Genomic DNA, 23,029 nt, shown 5'->3' with positions numbered 1-23,029 from the left:
CGCGGTTTCCCTCATCTACCAGAGGCTCATGTTTACTCACTGCGCATGCGACAAACTGAAGCTTCTTTCCCTCGTGGCAGCGGCTGGCTTCCAGAGAGCCAATCAGAGAAGAGGGTTTCCCAGCAACCCCACTCCCTTGTCACACCCCCGGGGTTGGACATCTCTGGTTGGAGCTGCGCGAGGGGGAAGGGCGAGGTGGACGCGCGCACCACCTTTGGCTGTCTCCGCCTCCTTCCGGGCAGCCAATCACCGGCGAGACGCCGGGCGCGCGCGCGCGCTCTCTCGAGTAACGGTCGCGAGAGGCCGCTCTCCTGACCCTGACATCGGCAGCGGGAGCGGCGGCCAGGTAAGCGGCCGCCAGCCTGCAGGGAGCTGTACGCCGCTGGGGACAGGGGACGAGACTTAGGAGACACCGTCTTAGCGGCCCCCTGAGTGTGGTGATGGGCTGGGGTGTGAGGAGACGGTGGCCGATGAACTTGACCCCACCGCAGCCCTTCGCGGTGTGGGCGCTCTGCCCGGCCGCGGTGCGCCTTTTCTAGACCCGGCGCCCTTGAGTGACACTCGCGCGGCCCAATAGCGGAGCGCCCTTCCCGAGGGGCGGGGGATTTGTGGTTTTATTTATTTATTTATTTATTTATTTATTTCCTCCCGTTTTTTGCCAAGGTGTCCCGGCTTCCTTTTGGGATCGCGGTTGTAGTTGAAGGAGCGGTGGCTTTTCTCCGTCCTCCCTGCTTTCCGTAGCTTAGGCGACTGCATGAATTCTCCCTCTCCTTCCCACAATGGCCACCAGCCATTGCGGGCTGGCTGTGAGCCCCAGAATGTCAGGATCTGGTCTCATCCCTATCTGAAATCTCTTTCTCTCCCCCAAGCCTCCAGGCAAGGCGGAGCGCCCAGTTAACTTTCATGTTTCATAACCGCCAATCGTTCCTTTTGCCCAGCTCCCTTTTTTTGCTAGGGGGTGGGGACACCAAAAGCGTCATATCTTGTTGCTGAGAAATGTAAAAGCTCTGCTCTTATATTCATTCTGTATCAAAATAAAAATTTTTTTTTTGCATTGTATATGTGGGTGTTTAAGGATTTTTCCCTCTTACTTCCCTGCCCTCCCCATAGCACCTCCACTCCAATAGAGAAGCATCCTTGAATTTGTAGTGGTTTTCCATCTGGATCTGCATCCGGATCCGGATTACCTCAGCAGGGGAAATAATAGATGGGGTTGCAGGTCCATCTCCCTGGAGAGCTTGTGTTTTCGTGGCATAACAGCACGGTGATTGGAATCCAGGTATTTCTGTTGCCAGTTGGAAGGGGCAGTCCTTGACTGTTTCAGTGCCCCATTTGTCGTGGGTGATGGGCTGAGCCACTGGGGAAAAGTCAATTTAGTTAGGTCCGGTTACCCTTTGCATTCACTCCTGTCCCTGAAGGAAATGGTCCCTGTTTTTGTGTAATGCTTTATAGAAGCAGGACCTAAAAGTGGGAATCTAGCGGAAGCGGAATACTAGACGGTATTCCTGTTGCACTCTCTAAGCTTTTCAGTTTGTGAGCAGCTGAGTTTTTTTTCCCTTTATTTCTCCTTTTTCTTCTTGCTCCCTTGCTCTTTTATAAATGCATGAATTCCCCAGGAAGGAGGCATCTTGTTTGACCTGTTACAGCCAATTTGCCATTGTATATACCCAGCTTCAGTGAAATTTTAGTTGGCCTGGCAAATAATTTTTTTATTTAGTATTTTTATTTTTATTTTTTAGGAGATGGAGTCTTGCTCTGTTGCCCAAGCTGGAATGCAGTGGCAGGATCATAGCTCACTGCAGCCTTGAACTCCTGGGCTCAAGTGATCCTCCCACCTCAGCCTCCAGAGTAGCTGGGACATGCTCCCAGTAGCAGCAGGCAGGCTCCAGTGTGTCCAGCTGGTTTATTTTCTAAGAATAGCTGCACAGAGACAAAAGACCATATATATAGTTCAAAATGTACTTCCACACAATGGGGAAGCTATGGTTGTTAACAGTTTAATTGGCTCTTTTTAAAACAAATATTAAGTAGTTCAGTTCTTCTAGTCTCTGTATAAGTCAACAAACATATATACTTGGTAGAATTTATTAAACAAATGAATAAGGCATGCAAGTATTCCAATTGTTACATAATAGAATTGTATCTAGAACCTTCATTGTAAAGCCTGGCAAAATGGTTTGCACTGTAATCCCCCCTGCTCAGAAGGCTGAGCGCTTGAGGCCAGGAGTTGTAGACCAGCCTGGGCAATGTAGCAAGATGCTGTCTCTAAAAAACAGAACGTTGATTATGAAACATATAAAAATCTGAAATATTACCTGAAAAAGGTGATGCTACTTTTGCAAATAATCCTTGATGTAGATTTTTAATTGAGATACATAATACATAATTCATATACCATAAAATTCAGCCTTTTAAAAGTGTACAATTCAGTGGTTTTTAGTTCACAAGGTTGTCCAGCCATCATCACTAATTTCAGAATTTTTTATCACCCCAAAGGAAACTCCATACCAACTGCACTCACTCACATTCTCTCCTTCCTCCAGCTCCTGGCAGCCATTTGTCTATAAATTTGCCAATTCAAGATATTTCATATCAATGAAATCATATAGTCTGTGGTCTTTTGTGACTGGCTTTTTTTACTTAGCATAGTAGCTTTAGTGTTCATCTGTGTTGTAGCATATGTCTTTTTATGGCTGAATCCTAGCCTGTTCTATGGATATGCTTCATTCGTTTATCCATTTAGCCACTGATGGACATTTGGGTGGTTTCTACATTTTGATTATTATGAATACTGTTGCTATCCTTAATGGAGATCTGCATGAAAGAAGTTAAGGTTTCCAAAGTTATGTAAAAGCAGTTGCTAGGTTTAGTGGCTTTTTATAGTAGTTTCTTTTCCCCCATTCATTTTCAGACTCTCTTGGAAGTTTAGGATATTTCACAGTTCTGAATGTTAGCCACTGAAAATGCCAGTAGACGATGAAGCCTCTGAAGATGACACGGATTCACTTTCCTCAAACAGTCCAAGAACCTTTATTTTCAAATAAGAGAATATAACAATTTCTTTACACTATGGAAGAGTTTGACTTGGTGAAAACCTTACACAAAACTTCATCTTCTGTAGAATCTGATAAAAATTCTCTGCATTCTCTTGGACTGAACTTAAATACTGATAGGTAAGAATGGGATTTTAGAAAATGTAACAAATCAGAATAACCTTATTTGCATACATTTACCAGTTTATCCAAATAGTGTCAGAGTTACTGATTTGAATTATTATTATTATTTTTTAACCTATCAAGAATGTTCAGGGAGGCTGGGCGCGGTAACTCATGCCTGTAATCCCAGCACCTTGGGAGGCTGAGGCGGGTGGATCACCTGGCACCAGGAGTTGGAGACGAGCCTGGCTAACATGGTGAAACCTGGTCTCTACTAAAAATACAAAAATTAGCCAGGTGTGGTGGCGTGTGCCTGTAGTTCCAGCTACTCGGGAGGCTGAGGCAGGAGAATTGCTGGAACCTGGGAGGCAGAGGTTGCAATGAGCCAAGATTGCACCACTGCACTCCAACCTGGGCAACAGAGCAAGACTCCGTCTTAAAAACAAACAAACAAAAAAGAGGCTAGGCGCAGTGGCTCACGCCTGTAGTCCCAGCACTTTGGGAGGCCAAGGTGGGCGGGTCACAAGGTCAGGAGATCGAGACCATCCTAGCTAACATGGTGAAACCCCATCTCTACTAAAAATACAAAAAAAAAAAAAAAATTAGCTGGGCGTGGTGGTGGGAGCCTGTAGTCCCAGCTACTCGGCAGGCTGAGGCAGGAGGATGGCGTGATCCTGGGAGGCGGAGCTTGCAGTGAACTGAGATGGCGCCACTGCACTCCAGCCTGGGCAACAGAGTGAGACTCCATCTCAAAAAAAAAAAAAAAAAAAAAGAAAGAATGTTCAAGGACAGTTGTTTAAGTCAGGAGTAGGTTTAGTATTTTCATGTTTTTCATTTCTCCCAGAGATACGTACTTTTGCATGGAAAGCATTCTGAAAAAGAACTTGTTTTGCATGTTTTACTTTCCTTTACACTTTTTTGTTTGTTTTTGTAAATTACAAGCATATCTTTAACATTTAGTTGCCTAAATATTATTTCTACATTTTTAAATAATTGGGACAAATGATGTTTTATGTTGCAGAAATACTTCACCAATGTGGGAAGCAGCAATTAAAGTTGAGTATTAGGAAGTTAAGACAAAACCAGACTCTAAGTAGACAAAATAGTGGACTAAATAGATGTTATCAAAGTGTGTTTTATGTATTTTATTTATTTTTTTAAAATGCATTTTATTTATTTTTTTATTTTTTTTTGAGACAGAGTCTCGCTCTGTTGCCCAGGCTGGAGTGCAGTGGCTCTATCTCGGCTCGCTGCAAGCTCCGCCTCCCGAGTTCATGCCATTCTCCTGCCTCAGCCTCCTGAGTAGCTGGGACTACAGGCGCCCGCCACCTTGCCTGGCTAATTTTTTGTATTTTTAGTAGAGACGGGGTTTCACTGTGTTGGCCAGGATGGTCTCGATCTCCTGACCTCGTGATCCGCCCGTCTCGGCCTCCCAAAGTGCTGGGATTACTGGCCTGAGCCACCGCGCCTGGCGCATTTTATTTTTAAGCTATCCTATGATTGGTTTGTTTTTATTTTTTAATGGTCTTAACACAGATCATGGTTAGTTTGTTTTTCATCAGCCTGTTTACTTTCAATTTGCACATAGTCTGACAAGCTTGGTTATTGGGTTTCTAAATTTATAGTAGTGTAGAAACAGCAAAGAGGCAAGGACTGTAAGAGAGGAGAGCATCTATAAACAGCATGTAGAAGAAAGGAAAACAGCGGTTTTGGGGCCTTACTGGTAAAGGGGCAAGGAACTTTAAACACAGTAGGTCTTGAAGAAATTGTGTATTATAATTATAAATAAATACATTACTTAAAAAATTGTTAATTCTCTGCCCTTTTCAGGAGGAATTTAAGGCCGCTTACATGGGTATATAAAACAATGGGGATGGGGAGTTGTAAAAAACAAACAGAGGAATATGTGAAGTAAAACGAGAAAGTTTTTTTTTTTTTTTTTTTTTTGAGACGGAGTCTGGCTCTGTCGCCCAGGCTGGAGTGCAGTGGCTGGATCTCAGCTCACTGCAAGCTCCGCCTCCCGGGTTTGCGCCATTCTCCTGCCTCAGCCTCCCGAGTAGCTGGGACTACAGGCGCCCGCCACCTCGCCCGGCTATTTTTTTGTATTTTTTAGTAGAGACGGGGTTTCACTGTGTTAGCCAGGATGGTCTCGATCTCCTGACCTCGTGTTCCGCCCGTCTCGGCCTCCCAAAGTGCTGGGATTACAGTCTTGAGCCACCGCGCCCGGCCGAGAAAGTACATTTTAAAAGGCACGGGGAATAGTCCTACAGTAATCTATATGCACTTGCTGAAAGTTGGCCTCGCATTTTGGTTCTTGCATTACTTGGTGGTCCCTTTGAAGTACACTTCTAGAAAAAATTCCTGTGAGAACAGTGTTTGATTTGGGTGGAGGAAGCTGTGCCTTGCTAGTGAAAATTAGGCAATTAAACTTGTCTCCCTTTTCATTGTGACTGGCAGGTAAATTGGCCACATTTAAACTCGATTATTACAGCTATGTAAAACCCTTTACTGATAACATATGTTCTTCCCTTTAAATTTTTTTTTTTTTTTTTTGAGACGGGAGTCTTGCTCTGTCGCTAGGCTGGAGTGCAGTGGCACGATCTCAGCTCACTGCAGTCTGCGCCTCCTGGGTTCAAGGGATTCCCCTGCCTCAGCCTCCTGATTACTGGGACTGCAGGCGTGCACCACCACACCCGGCTAATTTTTTGTATTTTAGTAGAGATGGGGTTTCACCATGTTGGCCAGGATGGTCTCGATTTCCTGAGCTTGTGATCCGCCCACCTCGGCCTCCCAAACTGCTGGGATTACAGGCGTGAGCCACTGCGCCTGGCCTCCTTTGAATTTTTAGTAATATTTTCACTGGTCCTAACTATTATTTTACTGTTATTTTTATTTATTTATTTTTAAAACAAATTCTTTGTGAAAGAAAGGAGGATATCAAGCAGTAAATAAATGAAAATGATCTTTTTGTGACTAGATTTTAAGTACATTTTAATGACCTGAAATATATTGTGTGTTTATAAAACAAATCCAAAATAACTTACTTGAAGTTTGGAAAAGCAGTACTCCTGGAAAGAATCAGTGCTGTTTTACACACTGAGTAGGCTAAGTAAGTCCTGAATACTTGCTGCTAATTTGCTTGGCACAACTTTTATTCAGAGATAGTGCCGAGATAGGCATCAGCTTATCATACCAAATTATGGGTATCCAGTGAACAAGATTTGACTGTCATTTGGGGCAGTGGAGAAAGAATCCCCACTGCACAATGAAGGGCTGTTCTTAAAGTTGGGGGAAATAATCCTCTGGAATAGGGGAGATCAGAGAAGCTGGAAATTAATCTTATTGTTTAGCACAGACTTTTTTTATTTTCTGCTGATCCTTTGGAGTGTTCTCTCACTTCTGGAGAAGGTCTTTCTGTTGTGTTCTTAAAAAGAATACAGTGCGGTCTTTTTACTGCCCTTTTCCTTTTGTGAACCAACTTGTGATCAGATTTTCAACAAATGAGGTGCCATTAGAAGGATTAAATATCAGTGGTTTTGTACTGCTCTGCTAAATCTTGAACTGCTGAATTATTCAACACTTTGATAGAGTGAAGAAAACCATTTGAATTATTTATGTTTCAACAGAAGTAGTCCCCACCTTAGTACAAATGGGGTATCCTCTTTCTCAGGGAAGACCAGACCATCTGTAATTCAAGGTACAGTTGAAGTCCTAACTTCTTTAATGCAAGAGCTACAAAACAGTGGAAAGACTGATTCGGAACTTTGGAAAAGCTGTGAGGTATCTAATTTTGTTTTATTTTTGTAATTTTAAGATAATTATATTAAAACATACCTCTACTAAACTCTAAATTATTAGAAATTTATGTCCTGAAGAGCATGACACTTTTAAGTTAATGCTAAAGTGGTCAAGTATATTAATTTAGGAATGATATTGAATGAGTGGGAAAAAGGTGATCAAAAGTATTTTTTAACAATATATTACTGATTAGACATTCTAATTTGTATATTAAATATGAACTAAAACATTGTCTTCATTCAGAGACCTGAGAATCCCAAAATTATTAAAATTGTTACTAATTGTAATGTTGTCAGTAACTTATATGGAATTGTCATCATTTTAAAAAACCTAAATCCACTTTGAAATATTTTCAATGTTCTAATTATAAATTGAAGCTTCTATTTAGTACCTTACCATATTCAGCTGTGATACATTCCATTATATTGTTTTCAGATCAGTGGTTCTTTCTTTGGCTCATAGGTTAAACTGTGATATAAAAATGTGACAGTTAAAAGAATACTTACATGGCCGAGCACAGTGGCTCACGCCTATAATCCTTTCACTTTAGGCGGCCAAGGTGGGAGGTTTGGTTGAGGCCAGGAGTTTGAGACTAGCCTGGGCAAGATAGCAAGACCCTGTCTCTGCAAATATAAATACATACATAAATTAGCTGGGCATGGTGGCATGGGATCTGTAGTCGTAGCTACTTGGGAGGCTGATGTGGGAGGATCACTTGAACCCAGGAGGTCAGGGTTGCAGTGAGCTATGATCACAGCACTACACTGCAGCCTAGGTGACAGACTGAGACCCTGTCTCTCTCTCTCTATAAAAATAGAGAACCTGTAATCCCAGCACTTAAGGAGGCGGAGGTAGATAGCTTGAGCCCAGGAGTTTGTGACCTGCTTGGGCAACATAACTAGACCCCCTCAGTAAAAAAAAAAAAAACACAAAAAACCTTACATATAAATTTTGTTTCATAGAATAATGCTCAAGATAGACTTTCTTAAGGCTGAATTTGATAGTTTTTAATAGAAATGTATAAACCATTATTAATTCTTAGAAAGCACTAGATCTTATTTTAAACGTTAATTATACTTTTAAAAGCATAATTTGTGTTATTTTTTAGCAAGTAGAGTAAGCGAAATGAAAGATTACCTGGTTTAAGAATTCAATAGCAGCAACTGCTAAGTATAATTATTTATATCCATTATCCATAATTATTGGAATTATAAGAAAGTATTACTATATGCTTAAAAAAATTGAGTTTTCAGTTTTTATACTTTATGCTTGTTTGCATATAATAATCAGTATGTACTAATGTGAAAGACCTTTAAAAATGCCCATACAAATGCAATTAAAAATGGAATGTTTTATTAAATATATTAAATGTTTCCCCTAATGTATCTACTCATTAGCTTTTTGTTTGTTTGTTTTTGAGACAGAGTCTCGCTCTGTTGCCCAGGCTGGAGTGCCATGGTGTGATCTTGGCTCATAGCAACCACTGTCTCCCAGGTTCAAGTGATTCTCCTGCCTCAGTCTCTCGAGTAGCCGAGATCACAGGCGAGTGCCACCATGCCCACCTAATTTTTATATTTTTAGTAGAGAAGGGGTTTTGCCATGTTGGCCAGGCTGGTCTCGAACTCCTGACCTGAGGTAATCTTCCTATCTTGGCTTCCCAAAGTGCTGGGATTACAGGCATAAGCCACCATGGCTGGCCCTCATTAGCTTTTGATACCTGAATTAACATGCTTTAGGACAAAGGAGGCATTGCCATAATGTAGTTTAACTTCTGGAAAATTTGTGTTTAACTAGAAATTGTTACTTTTAACAATTTGAAATCAACATTTTTTTTTTGACATCAGCATCTTAAGTCAGAATCAGAATATATTCCCCTCCATACCTCTCCCCTCCCTTCCCTCCCATCTCCCTCCTCCTTCCTTCCCTCCCTCCCTTCCTCCCTTCTCTTTGTTTCTTTTTCTCCTCTTTCATTCTCTCTCTTTTTAATTTTTTTAAATAGGGTCTCACTCTGTCACCCAGGCTGGAGTGCAGTGGCACAACCTCTGTTCACTGCATCTTCAACCTCTTGGGCTCAAGCCATCCTCCCACGTCAGCCTCCCAAGTAGCTGGGACTACAGGTGCATACCACCATGCCCAGCTAATTTTTGTATTTTTTGTTGAGACAAGGTTTTGCTATGTTGCCCAGGTTAGTCTTGAACTCGTGAACTCAAATGATCCACCCACCTTGGCCTCCCAAAGTGCTGGAATTACAGGCATGAGTCACTGTGCCCAGCCTCTGAGCTCTCTTTTTATAACAGCTTTCAAAATAACATCAATTTATATTATCCTAAAATGAAATTCATAGGTAAAATAACCCACCTGTACCCACTTTAAAAAATCAATAACATGTATTTGGATATATCCATGTGAGGCACATGTTCATTAGAAGACATAATGAAGTAGTCATGTTTACCTGTATGTAGACTCACTGTGAATTCAGCAGCTGAACACAGATCGATGTAGCTATGGTGTGTTGATGATCCAGGTATTGTATACAGCACCTCCACTGGTAACATGCTTTTCTGAAAGGGTGACGAACTTCTCATGAGATTTTGAAACAAGTTTGTTTTGATGTTATGAATAATGTGCAAAATATTTATTGTTTTGTAATATAAAATGGACACAGGACAATTCTTCATCGTGGGGGACTGCCCTATGATCTGCATGCCTGGACCCTGCCCACTAAATGCCAGTGATGTCCCCCCAGCTTTGTCATGACTGTGACCTTACAGATTTCCAACATGGAGTTGCTTCCCCATTGAGATCACTGCATCATATTTAAATTTAAAACTTAGGCCTGTAATCCCAGCACTTCAGGAGACTGAGGCAGATGGATCAGTTGAGGTCAGGAGTTCGAGAACAGCCTGGCCAACATGGTAAAACCGTGTCTCTACTAAAAAAAATAAAAATTAGCCAAACATGGTGACACATGCCTGTCATCTCAGCTACTTGGGAGGCTGAGGCACGAGAATTGCTTGAACTCGGGAGGCGGAGGTTGCAGTGAGCCCAGATCATGCCACTGCACTCCAGCTTGGGCGAGAGAGCGAGAGACCCCGTCTCAAAAAATAAATAAATAAAACTTAATCCTCTTAGCCACCTATGAGATGTTGTTATTCCCATTTTATAAAGTAGGAAACTGAGGTACAAATAAATTTGTCCAGGACCCCACAAGTTTTTAGTGGAGAGCTTGGAGTTAGAGTGGGGCAGGGGTAGGAGACAGAGTTCACAAAGTGAACAATTAAGAGACTTTCTGATGTGGCAAATGCTATGAAGGAAATACATAGGATGATAAGAAAGAAAGGAACTGTTAGGATGGTTTGAGAAGATGACAGTTAGGCTGAAATTGCAGGGTGGGAAGACAGCAATCAGGGTGGGAAGACAGCAGTCAGGGTGGGAAGACAGCAGTCAGGATGGGAAGACAGCAGCCATGGTGAGAGCTGAGCAAGAGCTTGCCAGGTGGCGGGCACAGCAGGTGCTCAGCTGTGAGGTGGGAGACAATTGTGGCACGCTCAAGAACAGGTGTGCAGCCAGCAAGGGACAGAGGGCTGGGATGAAGTGGGGAGGTGCGCAGGAGCCAGACAGTGCAGAGCCATCTAAGGAGAGCTTAGGAGTGGAAAGATGCTGAAAGGCTTTACACAGGCAGGTAGTTTTCATAGCCACTTCCTGCTGTTGTGTATTGCTGCATATGGTCTGTGGCTGAAAGTCTCCCAGCCTTGAGGCTGAATGTAGCCTTCTGTAGAACTCCCTGCTCCCTTGGTGTGACGTGCTGGCATACTCCAGCTATGAGAGTGCTGATGGCTCTTGGGATTCGGGATGGATCATGACCTAAAAAGTGCTCTTTTACACTGGAGGAATTGTTCTGTGAAATATTAAGTCAAAAAATTATTTTTAACTAACATATTTTATAATTTAATAGACCAGGTGGTTACAGCTATTCAATTTGGTGGAAAAACAATGCCAAGAACAGATAGTTGCCCAGCAGGAGCAGTTCCACAACCAAATTCAAGTAAGTTGTCATTTACATTGATTCCTTTTTTATATACATATACATATACATACACAACACATATAGAAATGGAGTCTCACTCTTGTCGCCCAGGTTGGAGTGCAGTGGCATGATCTCAGCTTGCTACAACCTCTGCCTCCTGGGTTCAAGCCATTCTCCTGCCTCAGCGTCCCGAGTAGGTGAGATTACAGGCACCCACCAACACGCCTGGCTAATTTTGCTATTTTTAGTAGAGACGGGGTTTTGCCATGTTCGCCAGGCTGCTCTCGAACTCCTGACCTCAGGTAATCCACCCGCCTCGGCCTCCTGCCTGGCACTTTTTAAATTTTATTTTTATTTATTTTTTTTGAGATGGAGTCTCACTCTGTTGCCCAGGCTGGAGTGCAATGGCACGGTCTTGGCTCACTGCAACCTCCACCTCCCAGGTTCAAGCAATTCTCTTGCCCCAGCCTCCTGAGTAGCTGGGAATACAGGTGTGTGCCACCATAACTGGCTAATTTTTGTATTTTTATTAGAGACAGGGTTTCATCATGTTGGCCAGGCTGATCTTGAACTCCTGACCTTGTGATCTGCCTGCCTCGGCCTCCCAAAGTGCTGGGATTACAGGCATGAGCCACCACGCCCAGCGTCCTTTTTTATATTTGTAAGAAAAAACAATATGTTATATCAATTTTTTTTTTTTGAGACAAGGTCTCACTCTGTCACCCAGGCTGGCGTGCAGTGACACGATTTTAGCTGACTGCAACCTCTACCTCCTGGATTCAAGAAATTCTCCTGCCTCAGTCTCCTGAGTAGCTGGAATTACAGATGTGCACCACCATGTCTGGCTAATTTTTAGTAGAGTCAGAGTTTCACCATGTTGGCCAGGCTGGTCTTGAGCTCCTGACCTTGTGATCTGCCCACCTCGCCCTCCCAAAGTGTTGGGATTGCAGGCGTGAGCCACCGTGCCTGGCCACCAGCCTCAATTTTGTTTATAAACTAAAGATAAAGCATCACATTTTTTTAGAATGATATTTCATCATATTTTGAAACATGATATTCTTGTAACAGTCATAAAAATATGTTTAATATACTTTCTTACCCAAATCTAACTTTTTATTTCCAGCATATACAGGAGGAGATAAAAAATTTAGTCAAATTACAGACTAGTAGTGCTTCCTGTGAAGGAAATTCTTCAAACAAACAAGTATCTTCGGAAAGTCAAATGGGTTTTTTTTCTGAAAGCAGTGAGAGAAATGAATCTGTTATCCATTATCCTGAATCCACAGAACCTGAAATACAGCAAGAAATGTCCACGTCACAACCAGACTGCAATGTGGATAGTAGCTCAGTAAGCAGTGGATATGGCACCTTTTGTATCTCAGATTTAAATCCGTACAAATCTAAGGACCCTAAGGAGTTCATGGAGCACGTAGATGTTCCCAAAGGACAGTATGTAGCACCTGCGGTGCCAGCCGATTCACTTGTAGATGGTGTGAAAAATGAGAGTTTTTATATACAGACTCCTGAAGAGTGCTGTGCGTCTTTAAAGGAAGATGTATCCATTTTTCCTGGTGAATTTGAACATAATTTTCTTGGTGAAAATAAGGTTTCTGAAGTATACAGTGGGAAAACAAATAGGTAAGTAGAATTTCCATCATTCGAAGGGAGTTTATTACATTTAGAATCTAGTAAATAAAGTTCCTTTTAATGGACTATAATAGAATGGGATGTATTTGAACATTTATCAGTTTGTTGCCTGTAGAAAATTGAAATAAACAAATCACACCACACTATATTCTTTTTTTTTTTTTTTTTTTTTTTTTTTGAGACGCAGTCTCGCTCTGTTGCCCAGGCTGGAGTGCAGTGGCCGGATCTCAGCTCACTGCAAGCTCTGCCTCCCGGGTTTACGCCATTCTCCTGCCTCACCCTCCCGAGTAGCTGGGACTACAGGCGCCCGCCACCTCGCCCGGCTCATTTTTGTATTTTTTAGTAGAGACGGGGTTTCACCGTGTTAGCCAGGATGGTCTCGATCTCCTGACCTCGTGATCCGCCTGTCTCAGCCTCCCAAAGTGCTGGGATTACAGGCTTGAGCCACCGCGCCTGGCCCACACCACACTAGATTCTAATGACACTGACTTTCTTCCCATCTGTAATGTTGTAAGACTGCTAAACTCTTGAGGTCGGAAACTTTGCCAGAAAATAGAAAAGATATTTTTAGCAGACAGGACTGTATCAATAGTGGAAGTTTGTCACACATGTTCATGTAATTTGAATAATTTTTTTTTTTTTAAAGGTGGGGGTCTTACTTTGTTGTCCAAGCTGGTGTGCAGTGGTGCAATTATAGCTCACTGCAGCCTAGAATTCCTGGGCTCAAGTGATCCTCCTGAGTAGCTAGGACTATGAGTGCATGCTATGTTATCATGTCTAGCTGAAACTGAAAATTATATACGGGGTTACCCAATTTTATGTTTTTTTTTTTTTTTTTTGAGATGGAGTCTTGCTCTGTCTCCCAGGCTGGAGTGTAGTGGCGCAATCTCAACTCACTGCAACCTCTGCCTCCCTAGTTCAAGTGATACTCCTGCCTTAAGCCTCCTGAGTAGCTGGGACTACAGGTGCGGGCCACCACACCTGCTAGTTTTTGTATTTTTAGTAGAGACATAGTTCCACTATGTTGGGCAGGCTGGTCTGTGTCCTGACCTCAGGTGATCTGCCCACCTCGGCCTCCCAAAGTGCTGGGATTACGGTGTAAGCCACTGCGCCTGGCCCCAGTTTTATGTTTTTTATTTTATTTTTTCTAGTCTGTATCCTGCTGAATGTTTTTGTTTGTTTCTTTTGTTTTGTTTTTATTTATTTATTTTTTAAGACGGAGTCTGCCGGGCGCGGTGGCTCACGCCTGTAATCCCAGCACTTTGGAAAGCCGAGGCGGGCGGATCACAAGGTCAGGAGATCGAGACCATGGTGAAACCCCGTCTCTACTAAAAATAGAAAAAGTTAGCCGGGCGCAGTGGCGGGCGCCTGTAGTCCCAGCTACTCGGGAGGCTGAGGCTGGAGAATGGCGTGAACCCAGGAGGCGGAGCTTGCAGTGAGCCGAGATTGCGCCACTGCACTCCAGCCTGGGCGACAGAGCGAGACTCCGTCTCAAAAAAAAAACAAAACAAAACAAAAAAAAAGACGGAGTCTCACTTTGTCACTCAGGCTGGAGTGCAGTGGTACGATTGTAGCTCACTGCAACCTCTACCTCCTAGGTTCGTGTGATTTTCCTGCCTCAGCCTCCTGAGTAGCTGGGACTACAGGCATGTACCACCACGTCCAGCTAATTTTTGTATTTTTAGTAGAGACCGGGTTTTCCCGTGTTGGCCAGGCTGGTCTCGAACTCCTGACCTCAAGTGATCTGCCCACCTTGGCCTCCCAAAGTGCTGGGATTATAGGTGTGAACCACTGTGCCCGACCTGAATTTTTTTATGTATAAGAAGAATTTTTATAAATTTAGTGACATTTCATGACAAAGGAGGCTTTTTTTTTTTTTTTTTTTTTTTTTTTGAGACGGAGTCTCACTCTGTCCCCCTTGCTGGAGTGCAGTGGCCGGATCTCAGCTCACTGCAAGCTCCGCCTCCCGGGTTCAGGCCATTCTCCTGCCTCAGCCTCCCGAGTAGCTGGGACTACAGGCGCCTGCCACCTCGCCCGGCTAGTTTTTTTGTATTTTTTAGTAGAGACGGGGTTTCACTGTGTTAGCCAGGATGGTCTCGATCTCCTGACCTCGTGATCCACCCGTCTCGGCCTCCCAAAGTGCTGGGATTACAGGCTTGAGCCACCGCGCCCGGCAACAAAGGAGGCTTTTTGGTAAACTGGCTGAATGTTTGTAAAACAATCCTTAAAACTTTCATAATTTATCCCAAATTTTTAGTTTCATATCCCTGAATTGTGTCATCTAAAGCAACACAAATCTTATGTATGTTCAAGTATAATGATTGGTTTATGCCAACAAATACACTTTCATTGTAGAGATACATTTAGCACTTGGAAAGGCAAATGTGGTGGTTTTTGTTCTAGTCTATGGCTACAGACTTTGTGTATTATTATTTTTTTTTCCTTTTTTTTTTTGAGACGGAGTCTCGCTCTGTCACCCAGGCTGGAGTGCAGTGGCCGGATCTCAGCTGACTGCAAGCTCTGCCTCCTGAGTTTATGCCATTCTCCTGCCTCAGCCTCCCAAGTAGGTGGGACTACAGGCGCCCGCCACCACGCCGGGCTAGTTTTTTGTATTTTTTAGTAGAGATGGGGTTTCACCGTGTTAGCCAGGATGGTCTCGATCTCCTGACCTCGTGATCCGCCCGTCTCGGCCTCCCAAAGTGCTGGGATTACAGGCTTGAGCCACCGCGCCCAGCCGACTTTGTGTATTATTAGTCACTGTTAGTATTTTTTTTTTTTTTTGAGACGGAGTCTCACTCTGTTGCCCAGGCTGGAGTACAGTGGTGTGATCTCAGCTCACTGCAAGCTCTGCCTCCCGGGTTCACGCCATTCTCCTGCCTCAGCCTCCTGAGTAGCTTTTAGTAGAGACGGGGTTTCACCGTGTTAGCCAGGATGGTCTCGATCTCCTGACCTCATGATCCACCCGCCTCAGCCTCCCAAAGTGCTAGGATTACAGACGTGAGCCACTGCGTCCGGCCAGTCACTGTTAGTCTTTTTGTTTACTTTGCCTTTGATAATAAGAAATTGAAAAAGTGATGTAGGTGAATTAATAAAAATTCATTATCTTTCCACTATTAGAAAAAACAACTGACTGGGCAAGTGGCTCACACTTGTAATCCCAGCACTTTGGGAGACTGAGACGTGTGGATCACTTGAGCCCAGGAGTTCGAGATCAGCCTGGGCAATGTGGCAAGACCTTGTCTCTACAAAAAAAAAAAAAGAAAAAATTAGCTGGGTATGGTGGTGCCCACCTGTGGTCCCAGCTACTCAGGAGGCTGAGGTGGGAGGATCACCTGAGCTGAGGAAGGTCAGGCTGCAGTGAGCTGTGATTGCACGACTGCCACTGCATTCTAGCCTGGGTGTTAGAGAGGGTCTCTATTTAAAAAAAAAAAAAAGAAAAACAACTGAAAGCAACTGGTGGTTAGCTTTATATATGAAGTACAGTATCTAAAGAAGTAATTTTGGAACCCAGTGTGGTGGCTCATGCCTGTCATCCCAGTACTTTGGAAGACTGAGGCAGGCAGAGGTCAGGAGTTTGAGACCAGTCTGGCCAACATGGTGAAACCCCATCTCTAGTAAAAATACAAAAATTAGCTGGGTGTGGTGGTGTGTCTGTATTCCTAGCTATTCAGTCAGGAGACTGAGGCACGAGAATTGCTTGAACCTAGGAGATGGAGGTTGCAGTGAGCTGAGATTGCGCCACTGTACTCCAGCCTGGGTGACATAGCAAGACTCTGTCTCAAAACCAAAAAAATGTAATTTTGGTTTTCTCTTCTTAAATAGTAATGCTGTAACATCATGGGCACAAAAACTGAAGCAGAACCAACCAAAGAGAGCACATGTAGAAGATGGAGGTTTAAGATCTCAACAAGGAAATGCGCAAAGCAAGAAGACACCAATTGAGAAAGTAGGTGACAAATCGCTTTCCCTGCGGGCTCCAGTACTGATGATTGTGTGGGTTTAGTACATGCTCATAAACAAAATTCTCATGCCCTTTCTTTTATATTGTTAATTTGTTCATTTATACATTTTTTTTTTTTTTGAGATGGAGTTTCACTCTTGTGGCCCAGGCTGGAGTGCAATGGCGTGATCTCGGCTAACTTCAACTTCTGCCTCCCCGGTTGAAGCGATTCTCCTGTCTCATCTCCCTGAGTACCTGGGATTACAGGCGTGAGCCACCATGCCTGGCCAAGTTTTGTATTTTTAGTAGAGACGGGGTTTCACCACGTTGGCCAGGCTGGTCTTGAACTCCTGACCTCAGGTGATCCACCCACCTTGGCCTCCCAAAGTGCAGGGATTACAGGCATGAGCCACTGTGCCCAGCCCGTTTATACATCTTTCTTTTGGTGTTTCAGAGGATTAGAAATAATGATTTGCTGTAAGTGTTTCTTCTTTAGTAGGCTGGAAATCAAGGCTAATAAAGGATAAAATATTATGAAAATGAATCATTTGCAAAGGTCCTATTTCTCTTTATACTGCAAATGTTTACATTTAGCCAGAGAGTAACCCATTTAATTGTTTAAAATAAACTTTTTTTTAATTTTAATTTTTAATTTTTTATTATTATTATTTTTTGAGACGGAGTCTTGCTCTGTCCCCCAGGCTGGAGTGCAGTGGCGTGATCTCGGCTCACTGCAAGCTCTGCCTCCCGGGTTCACGCCATTCTCCTGCCTCAGCCTCCCGGGTAGCTGTGATTACAGGCAGGTGCCACCATGCCCAACTAATGTTTTTTTTTTTGAGACGGAGTCTCGCTCTGTCCCCCAGGCTGGAGTGCAGTGGCGCGATCTCGGCTCACTGCAAGCTCCGCCTCCTGGGTTCATGCCATTCTCCTGCCTCAGCCTCCCGAGTAGCTGGGACGACAGGCGCCTGCCACCGCGCCCTGCTAATTTTTTGTATATTTAGTAGAGACAGGGTTTCACCGTGGTCTCGATCTCCTGACCTTGTGATTTTCCCGCCTCGGCCTCCCATAGTGCTGGGATTACAGGCGTGAGCCACCGCGCCGGCCCCCGACTGATTTTTTTGTATTTTTAGTAAAGACGGGGTTTCACCATGTTGGCCAGGCTGGTCTAGAACTCCTGATCTCAGGTGATCCACCCGCCTCAGCCTCCCAAATGCTGGGATTACAGGCATGAGCTACCAGTTAGTTCTATTTTAGAAAAGCCATTTAGCACTGTGTTCTGTTTTAGAAAAGTAATTTAGTACTGAATTGGTAGGTCTATTTTAGAAAAGCCCTTTAGTTTAGAACTGTGTTGGTAGTTCTATTCTGTTTACTCTCTGTGCCATCAAGGATGGTGTATCCTTGTTCGGTATGATAGCAGAAAAACATTTGGAGATGGGTAAATTTTGCTTTTTCTCATTGGGATAGATTGGTATAAAGGGAGAATGTTTTCATACACAGTAGTTTCTTTTCTTCTGTTTTTGCTAAGATTATAGGTCTTCTTGTGCAGACTTCTGCTTCTGATAAACTTTGGCCTTGTGGTTATGTACTCGGTGGGTTCACCGATGTTCTCGCTGTGCTTTGTGATTGTAGCTCAGTATATGCCATGTAGCCCCATGGTTCTGCCTTTGCTGCACATTAGACTCACCTGAGGAGATTTAAAACTCTACTTCTCCTGGCTTCCAAGCCTAGGTGCTAACCTGTGTTTTGGGACTTTAATCAGGTGATGCTAATGTGCGGTAGAGTCTGGGAGCCGCTGGTTAATTAGGCCACTGCCTAATTTTCCTTTATTCAGTGGAGAATCAGACCAGCTGCCCATGGTCTGGCCCTGCCTTTGAAATACTCTTCTGCTCACATCTTCTACCTCTTGCGATCATAGGGCAGAAAGTGGAGGCAGTGAGGAGGCAGTGATTCCCTCTGAGTCTTTCTTTGATCAGCTCCTGGACAAGTTTTAGTTTTCCTTTTTTTGGGTAATTGAAATATTCAGTATTAAATTACTAGGGGAAATCAAGTTTCTTTGATATTTCTGAACCCTAAATGATTTTGAACTCATGGTAGTTGTTGAATCAGAGACGCCCCCGACCCCCGAAATGCACTTCTTACGTGATTCTGGATTCACAAAAGTTAGAACTGGCCAGGTGCGGTGGCTCATGCCTGTAATCCCAGCACTTTGGGAGGCCGAGGCGGGTGGATCATGAGATCAGGAGATCGAGACCATCCTGGCTAACATGGTGAAACCCTGTCTCTACTAAAAATACAAAAAATTAGCTGGGCGTGTGGTGGGCGCCTGTAATCCCAGCTGCTCGGGAGGCTGAGGCAGGAGAATGGTGTGAACCCAGGAGGCGGAGCTTGCAGTGAGCCGAGATCGCACCACTGCACTCCAGCCTGGGCGACAGAGCGAGACTCGGTCTCAAAAAAAAAAAAATGTTAGAACTTTCCTCTTTAGTTATTTTTCTTCTCTCATTGGTTTCAGTTTCAGTCTAAACCAGAGAATGCTTGTTATCCGGATTCTCTTATCCAATTTTCTTTTTATACAATGGTAGTTTATTTTGGGTAAATAGCACCTTTGAAGTAATTTTGAAATTGCATATTGTTTAGCAGAAGGGTTTTCCAGGGCTTGAGTTGCTCTTTGTTTCCTTGGTCCTTTGTCTTGGACAGACTCGACTTTCCCATTTCACAGGCTGAGGGGCTTCGGTGGTGGTTTTTCAGATGGGCTAATATGGTTACTAAAACTCATTAAGGTCCTTGTGCTAAGCTTAGGCCGGCTTCTTGGGCTAAGAGGGTTTATTTTTAGAAGGGCTTTTCACTGCACCCTACTTTTACTTTTAATTAAAAGCTGGGCCTGTTTTCTTCAATGGATGCCTTGTTTCCCCGGAAGAGTGCAGCAGGCGGCTCTGTAAGGTAAGCCCCTGCCAGCCCACTGTGTGTGTGCAGCAGCCGAGTGCACTGAATTTGCATCTCAGAATCCAGACGAGGACAAAATATCTTGCTTGGGATTGTTTGACTTGGACTTTTACTTTTCCAGTCACCTTCTTGATGTTTTTTTTTTTTTTTTTGACGGAGTCTCGCTCTGTCACCCAGGCTGGAGTGCAGTGGGGTGATCTCGACTCACTGCAAGTTCCACCTCCCGGGTTCATGCCATTCTCCTGCCTCAGCCTCCCAAGTAGCTGGAACTACAGGCACCCACCATCACGACTGGCTAAGTTTTTGTATTTTTAGTGGGGACGGGGGTTTCACCCTGTTAGCCAGGATGGTCTTGATCTGCTGACCTTGTGATCTGCCCACCTCAGCCTCCCAAAGTGTTGGGATTACAGGCGTGAGCCACCGCACCCGGCCTTCTCTTGGTCTCAAGTAGTGAGACAAATTGAAACAGGTGGAATTTCTTCCTTGATGAGAAAGAAAATAAGTGGTGCCTTATAAGGCTGATGTGTTAATCCCCCTTCTTGGTAGGTAGTGTTATCTCAGTGTGATTTTACTTTGGCAGTGTCATGGATGGTTACATACTCTTTACAGGAATTAAAAGTTTGATGAAGGACCTGATAAGATAAATTCCGATAGGAATATTCTCATCACATGTCTCTGGAAACGTTTCTTGTGACAGTATCAGAGATGTTGTGAGGATTGATTTGCTCAGAATTTTTACTAGGATTGATAAGTAAGCAGGGACTAGTAACCAATTGTTTGTATATAGGAAGTCTAGGCCGGGCGCGGTGGCTCCCGCCTGTAATCCCAGCACTTTGGGAGGCCGAGGCGGGCGGATCACGAGGTCAGGAGATTGAGACCATCCTGGCTAACACGGTGAAAACCCGTCTCTACTAAAAATACAAAAAATTAGCCGGGTGTGGTGGTGCGCGCCTGTAGTCCCAGCTACTCGGAGGCTGAGGCAGGAGAATGGTGTGAACCCGGGAGGCGGAGCTTGCAGTGAGCCGAGAGCGCGCCACTGCACTCCAGCCTGGGCAACAAAGCAAGACTCCGTCTCAAAAAAAAAAAAAAAAAATAGGAAGTCTACTACTTAAGGCTCATATTATTGATTTATGATTTTTAGAGTTAATCTGATTTATTGTAATTATAATGATAAAAATGAATTGTTAGAGCTTTTAAATTAATTTTTATACTAAATGACTTTAATTCTAGGCACCTCAAATTTGTTTTGGAAGTAAATGGCAAATTATAAATACATTTTAGGTCTGAACTCACGAAATAATGCCTGCCCCCATTTTTCTCCTTCTAGCTCCACAGAGAACTGAAATAAACTTTTGTAAATTACACAGGCAAAAAAAAAAATATTTGACAGTGAATTCCTATTAGTTAGCATTCTTGTAACCATGGGGAAACCAGGCTTTTTTCTTTTTTTGTGACAGAGTCTTGCTCTGTTGCCCAGGCTAGAGTGCAGTGGCCCAATCTCAGCTCACTGCGACCTCTGCCTCCCGGGTTCAAGTGATTCTTGTGCCTCAGCCTCCGGAGTAGCTGGGCTTATAGGCACCCACTACTGTGCCCAGCTAATTTTTGTATTTTTAGTAGAGATGGGGGTTTCATCATCTTGACCAGACTGGTTTCGAACTTTTGACCTCGTGATCCACCCGCCTCGGCCTCCCAAAGTGCTGGGATTACAGGCGTGAACTACTGCACCTGGCCCAGGCTTTCTTCTTTGTGAACCCTTTGAAGGTTTCTCTACGCTTGGTTTGATGCCTGGCTCTCATTCCTTGGGTCAGCAGATGGTGCCTAATGACTTTTAGCTGTCAACCAGTGGTTTTCTTTCTTGTAGTCTGATTTTGCTGCTGCTACACATCCTCGTGCTTTTTACCTCAGTAAACCAGATGAAACTCCAAATGCTTGGATGTCTGATTCAGGAACAGGTATGATACTTAAATTTTTATTTTTTTAACCTAAGCTACACTCAGAGGAAGGTACTTAGTTTTTTAGAGCATTATTTTTAGAAAACAACTTGCCTACATGTCTCCTTATAGGATGATACTGTATAGTAGTATGGTTTTGTAAATATGTTATGTGTTGTGGTGTTCTCTGGTAGCAGCCTTACTTTTGTTTGTTTTGTTTTTTGAGACGGGGTCTCACTCTGTTGCCCAGGCTGGGGTGCAGTGGTGTGATCACAGCTCACTGCAGCCTCAACCTCCTGGGCTTAAGTGATCCTCCCACCTCAGCTTCCCAAGAATAGCTGGGACAACAGGCGGCACCACCATCCCAGCTACTTTTTGTATTTTTTTGTAGAGACAGGGTTTCGCCGTGTTGCCTCAGCTGGTTGTGAACTCCTGGGTGCAAGCAATCCACCTGCCTCAGTTTCTCAAAGTGCTGGGATTACAGACTTCAGCCACCACGCCCAACCACCTTTCTTGTCTTAATTTATGTTACAAGATCTGTAAAGAGAATGAAGTACTTTTGCAGTTGTTTTGAACAGCTATAAAAAGTATCAATCTTTTTTGGGTAGTTCAAAATGAATTAAATTCAAACCCTCTGAGCCATCCTTTACACTCCATGGTGAGCTTATTCCAATCTAATTGCTTTATATACAGACTTTTTTCCCCGCCCCCCATATCCCACATCCAATTCATCAGGATGAATTAGCTTTGCCTTACAAAACTTTCTAGAATCCCACCACTTCTCACCACCTCCACGGCTTCCAGCCTAAGAGTGGCCTCTCATCTATCACCTGGGTTGCTGCTGTCTTCTTAACTAGCCTCCCCACTTCCACTCTTGCACGCTTCAGTCTGTTCTCAACATAGTAGAAAAAGTGATCCTCTGAAAAGTTAAGTCACATCGTGTGACTCCTCCGCTCCAAACCCTGTTGTTCAGAGTCCTTACAGGGGCCCACAGGGCCTAACAACCTAGCCCTGTTACCTCTTTGACCTCACTTTATACTGAGTTGTTCCTTGAATTACAGTGGGGTTATGTCCTGATAAACTCACCATAAATTGAAAATATCATAAGTTGAAAATGGGCTGGGTAGGCCGGGCGCGGTGGCTCAAGCCTGTAATCCCAGCACTTTGGGAGGCCGAGACGGGTGGATCACGAGGTCAGGAGATCGAGACCATCCTGACGAACACGGTGAAACCCCGTCTCTACTAAAAAATACAAAAAACTAGCCGGGCGAGATGGCGGGCGCCTGTAATCCCAGTTACTTGGGAGGCTGAGGCAGGAGAATGGTGTAAACCCCGGAGGCGGAGCTTGCAGTGAGCTGAGATCCAGCCACTGCACTCCAGCCCGGGCGACAGAGCGAGACTCCGTCTCAAAAAAAAAAAAAAAAAAAAAAAGAAAATGGGCTGGGCACAGTGGCTCATGCCTGTAATCCCAGCACTTTGAGAGGCCAAGGTGTGAGGATTGCTTGAGGCCATGAGGTTGAGACCAGCTTGAGCAACAAGTTGAGACCTCATCTCTACAAAAGAGTTAAAACATTAGCCAGGGGTGGTGATG

At 43.9% G+C, this 23,029-nt stretch overlaps 1 protein-coding gene across 17 annotated transcripts in view; it reads left to right on the top strand.

Annotated features, from left to right (window-relative positions):
- The first annotated feature begins 28 nt into the window (after positions 1–28).
- MPHOSPH9 (M-phase phosphoprotein 9) overlaps positions 29–23,029 on the top strand; it is an 83,223-nt gene continuing 60,222 nt past the window's right edge. For 5 of the 17 annotated variants that reach the window (XM_077955598.1, XM_077955590.1, XM_077955597.1 and 2 more), the window contains exons 1-7: positions 275–346; positions 2,912–3,173; positions 6,826–6,935; positions 10,909–10,998; positions 12,104–12,618; positions 16,450–16,573; positions 21,369–21,459. In XM_077955598.1, the coding sequence (XP_077811724.1) occupies positions 6,879–6,935; positions 10,909–10,998; positions 12,104–12,618; positions 16,450–16,573; positions 21,369–21,459 (877 nt within the window). In that variant the 5' untranslated portion in view covers positions 275–346; positions 2,912–3,173; positions 6,826–6,878. Of the gene's footprint in view, positions 347–1,110; positions 1,280–2,911; positions 3,174–6,781; positions 6,936–10,908; positions 10,999–12,103; positions 12,619–16,449; positions 16,574–21,368; positions 21,460–23,029 lie in introns of all 17 variants that reach the window. The other 12 variants (XM_077955589.1, XM_077955596.1, XM_077955591.1 and 9 more) reach the window with 4 other exon arrangements.

The sequence above is a fragment of the Macaca mulatta genome, chromosome 11 (assembly GCF_049350105.2).
Source record: "Macaca mulatta isolate MMU2019108-1 chromosome 11, T2T-MMU8v2.0, whole genome shotgun sequence".
NCBI classification, from domain to species: Eukaryota; Metazoa; Chordata; class Mammalia; order Primates; family Cercopithecidae; genus Macaca; species Macaca mulatta.
Note: the sequence above shows the minus strand (reverse complement) of the source record. Positions and strands in the feature narration are given on the sequence as shown.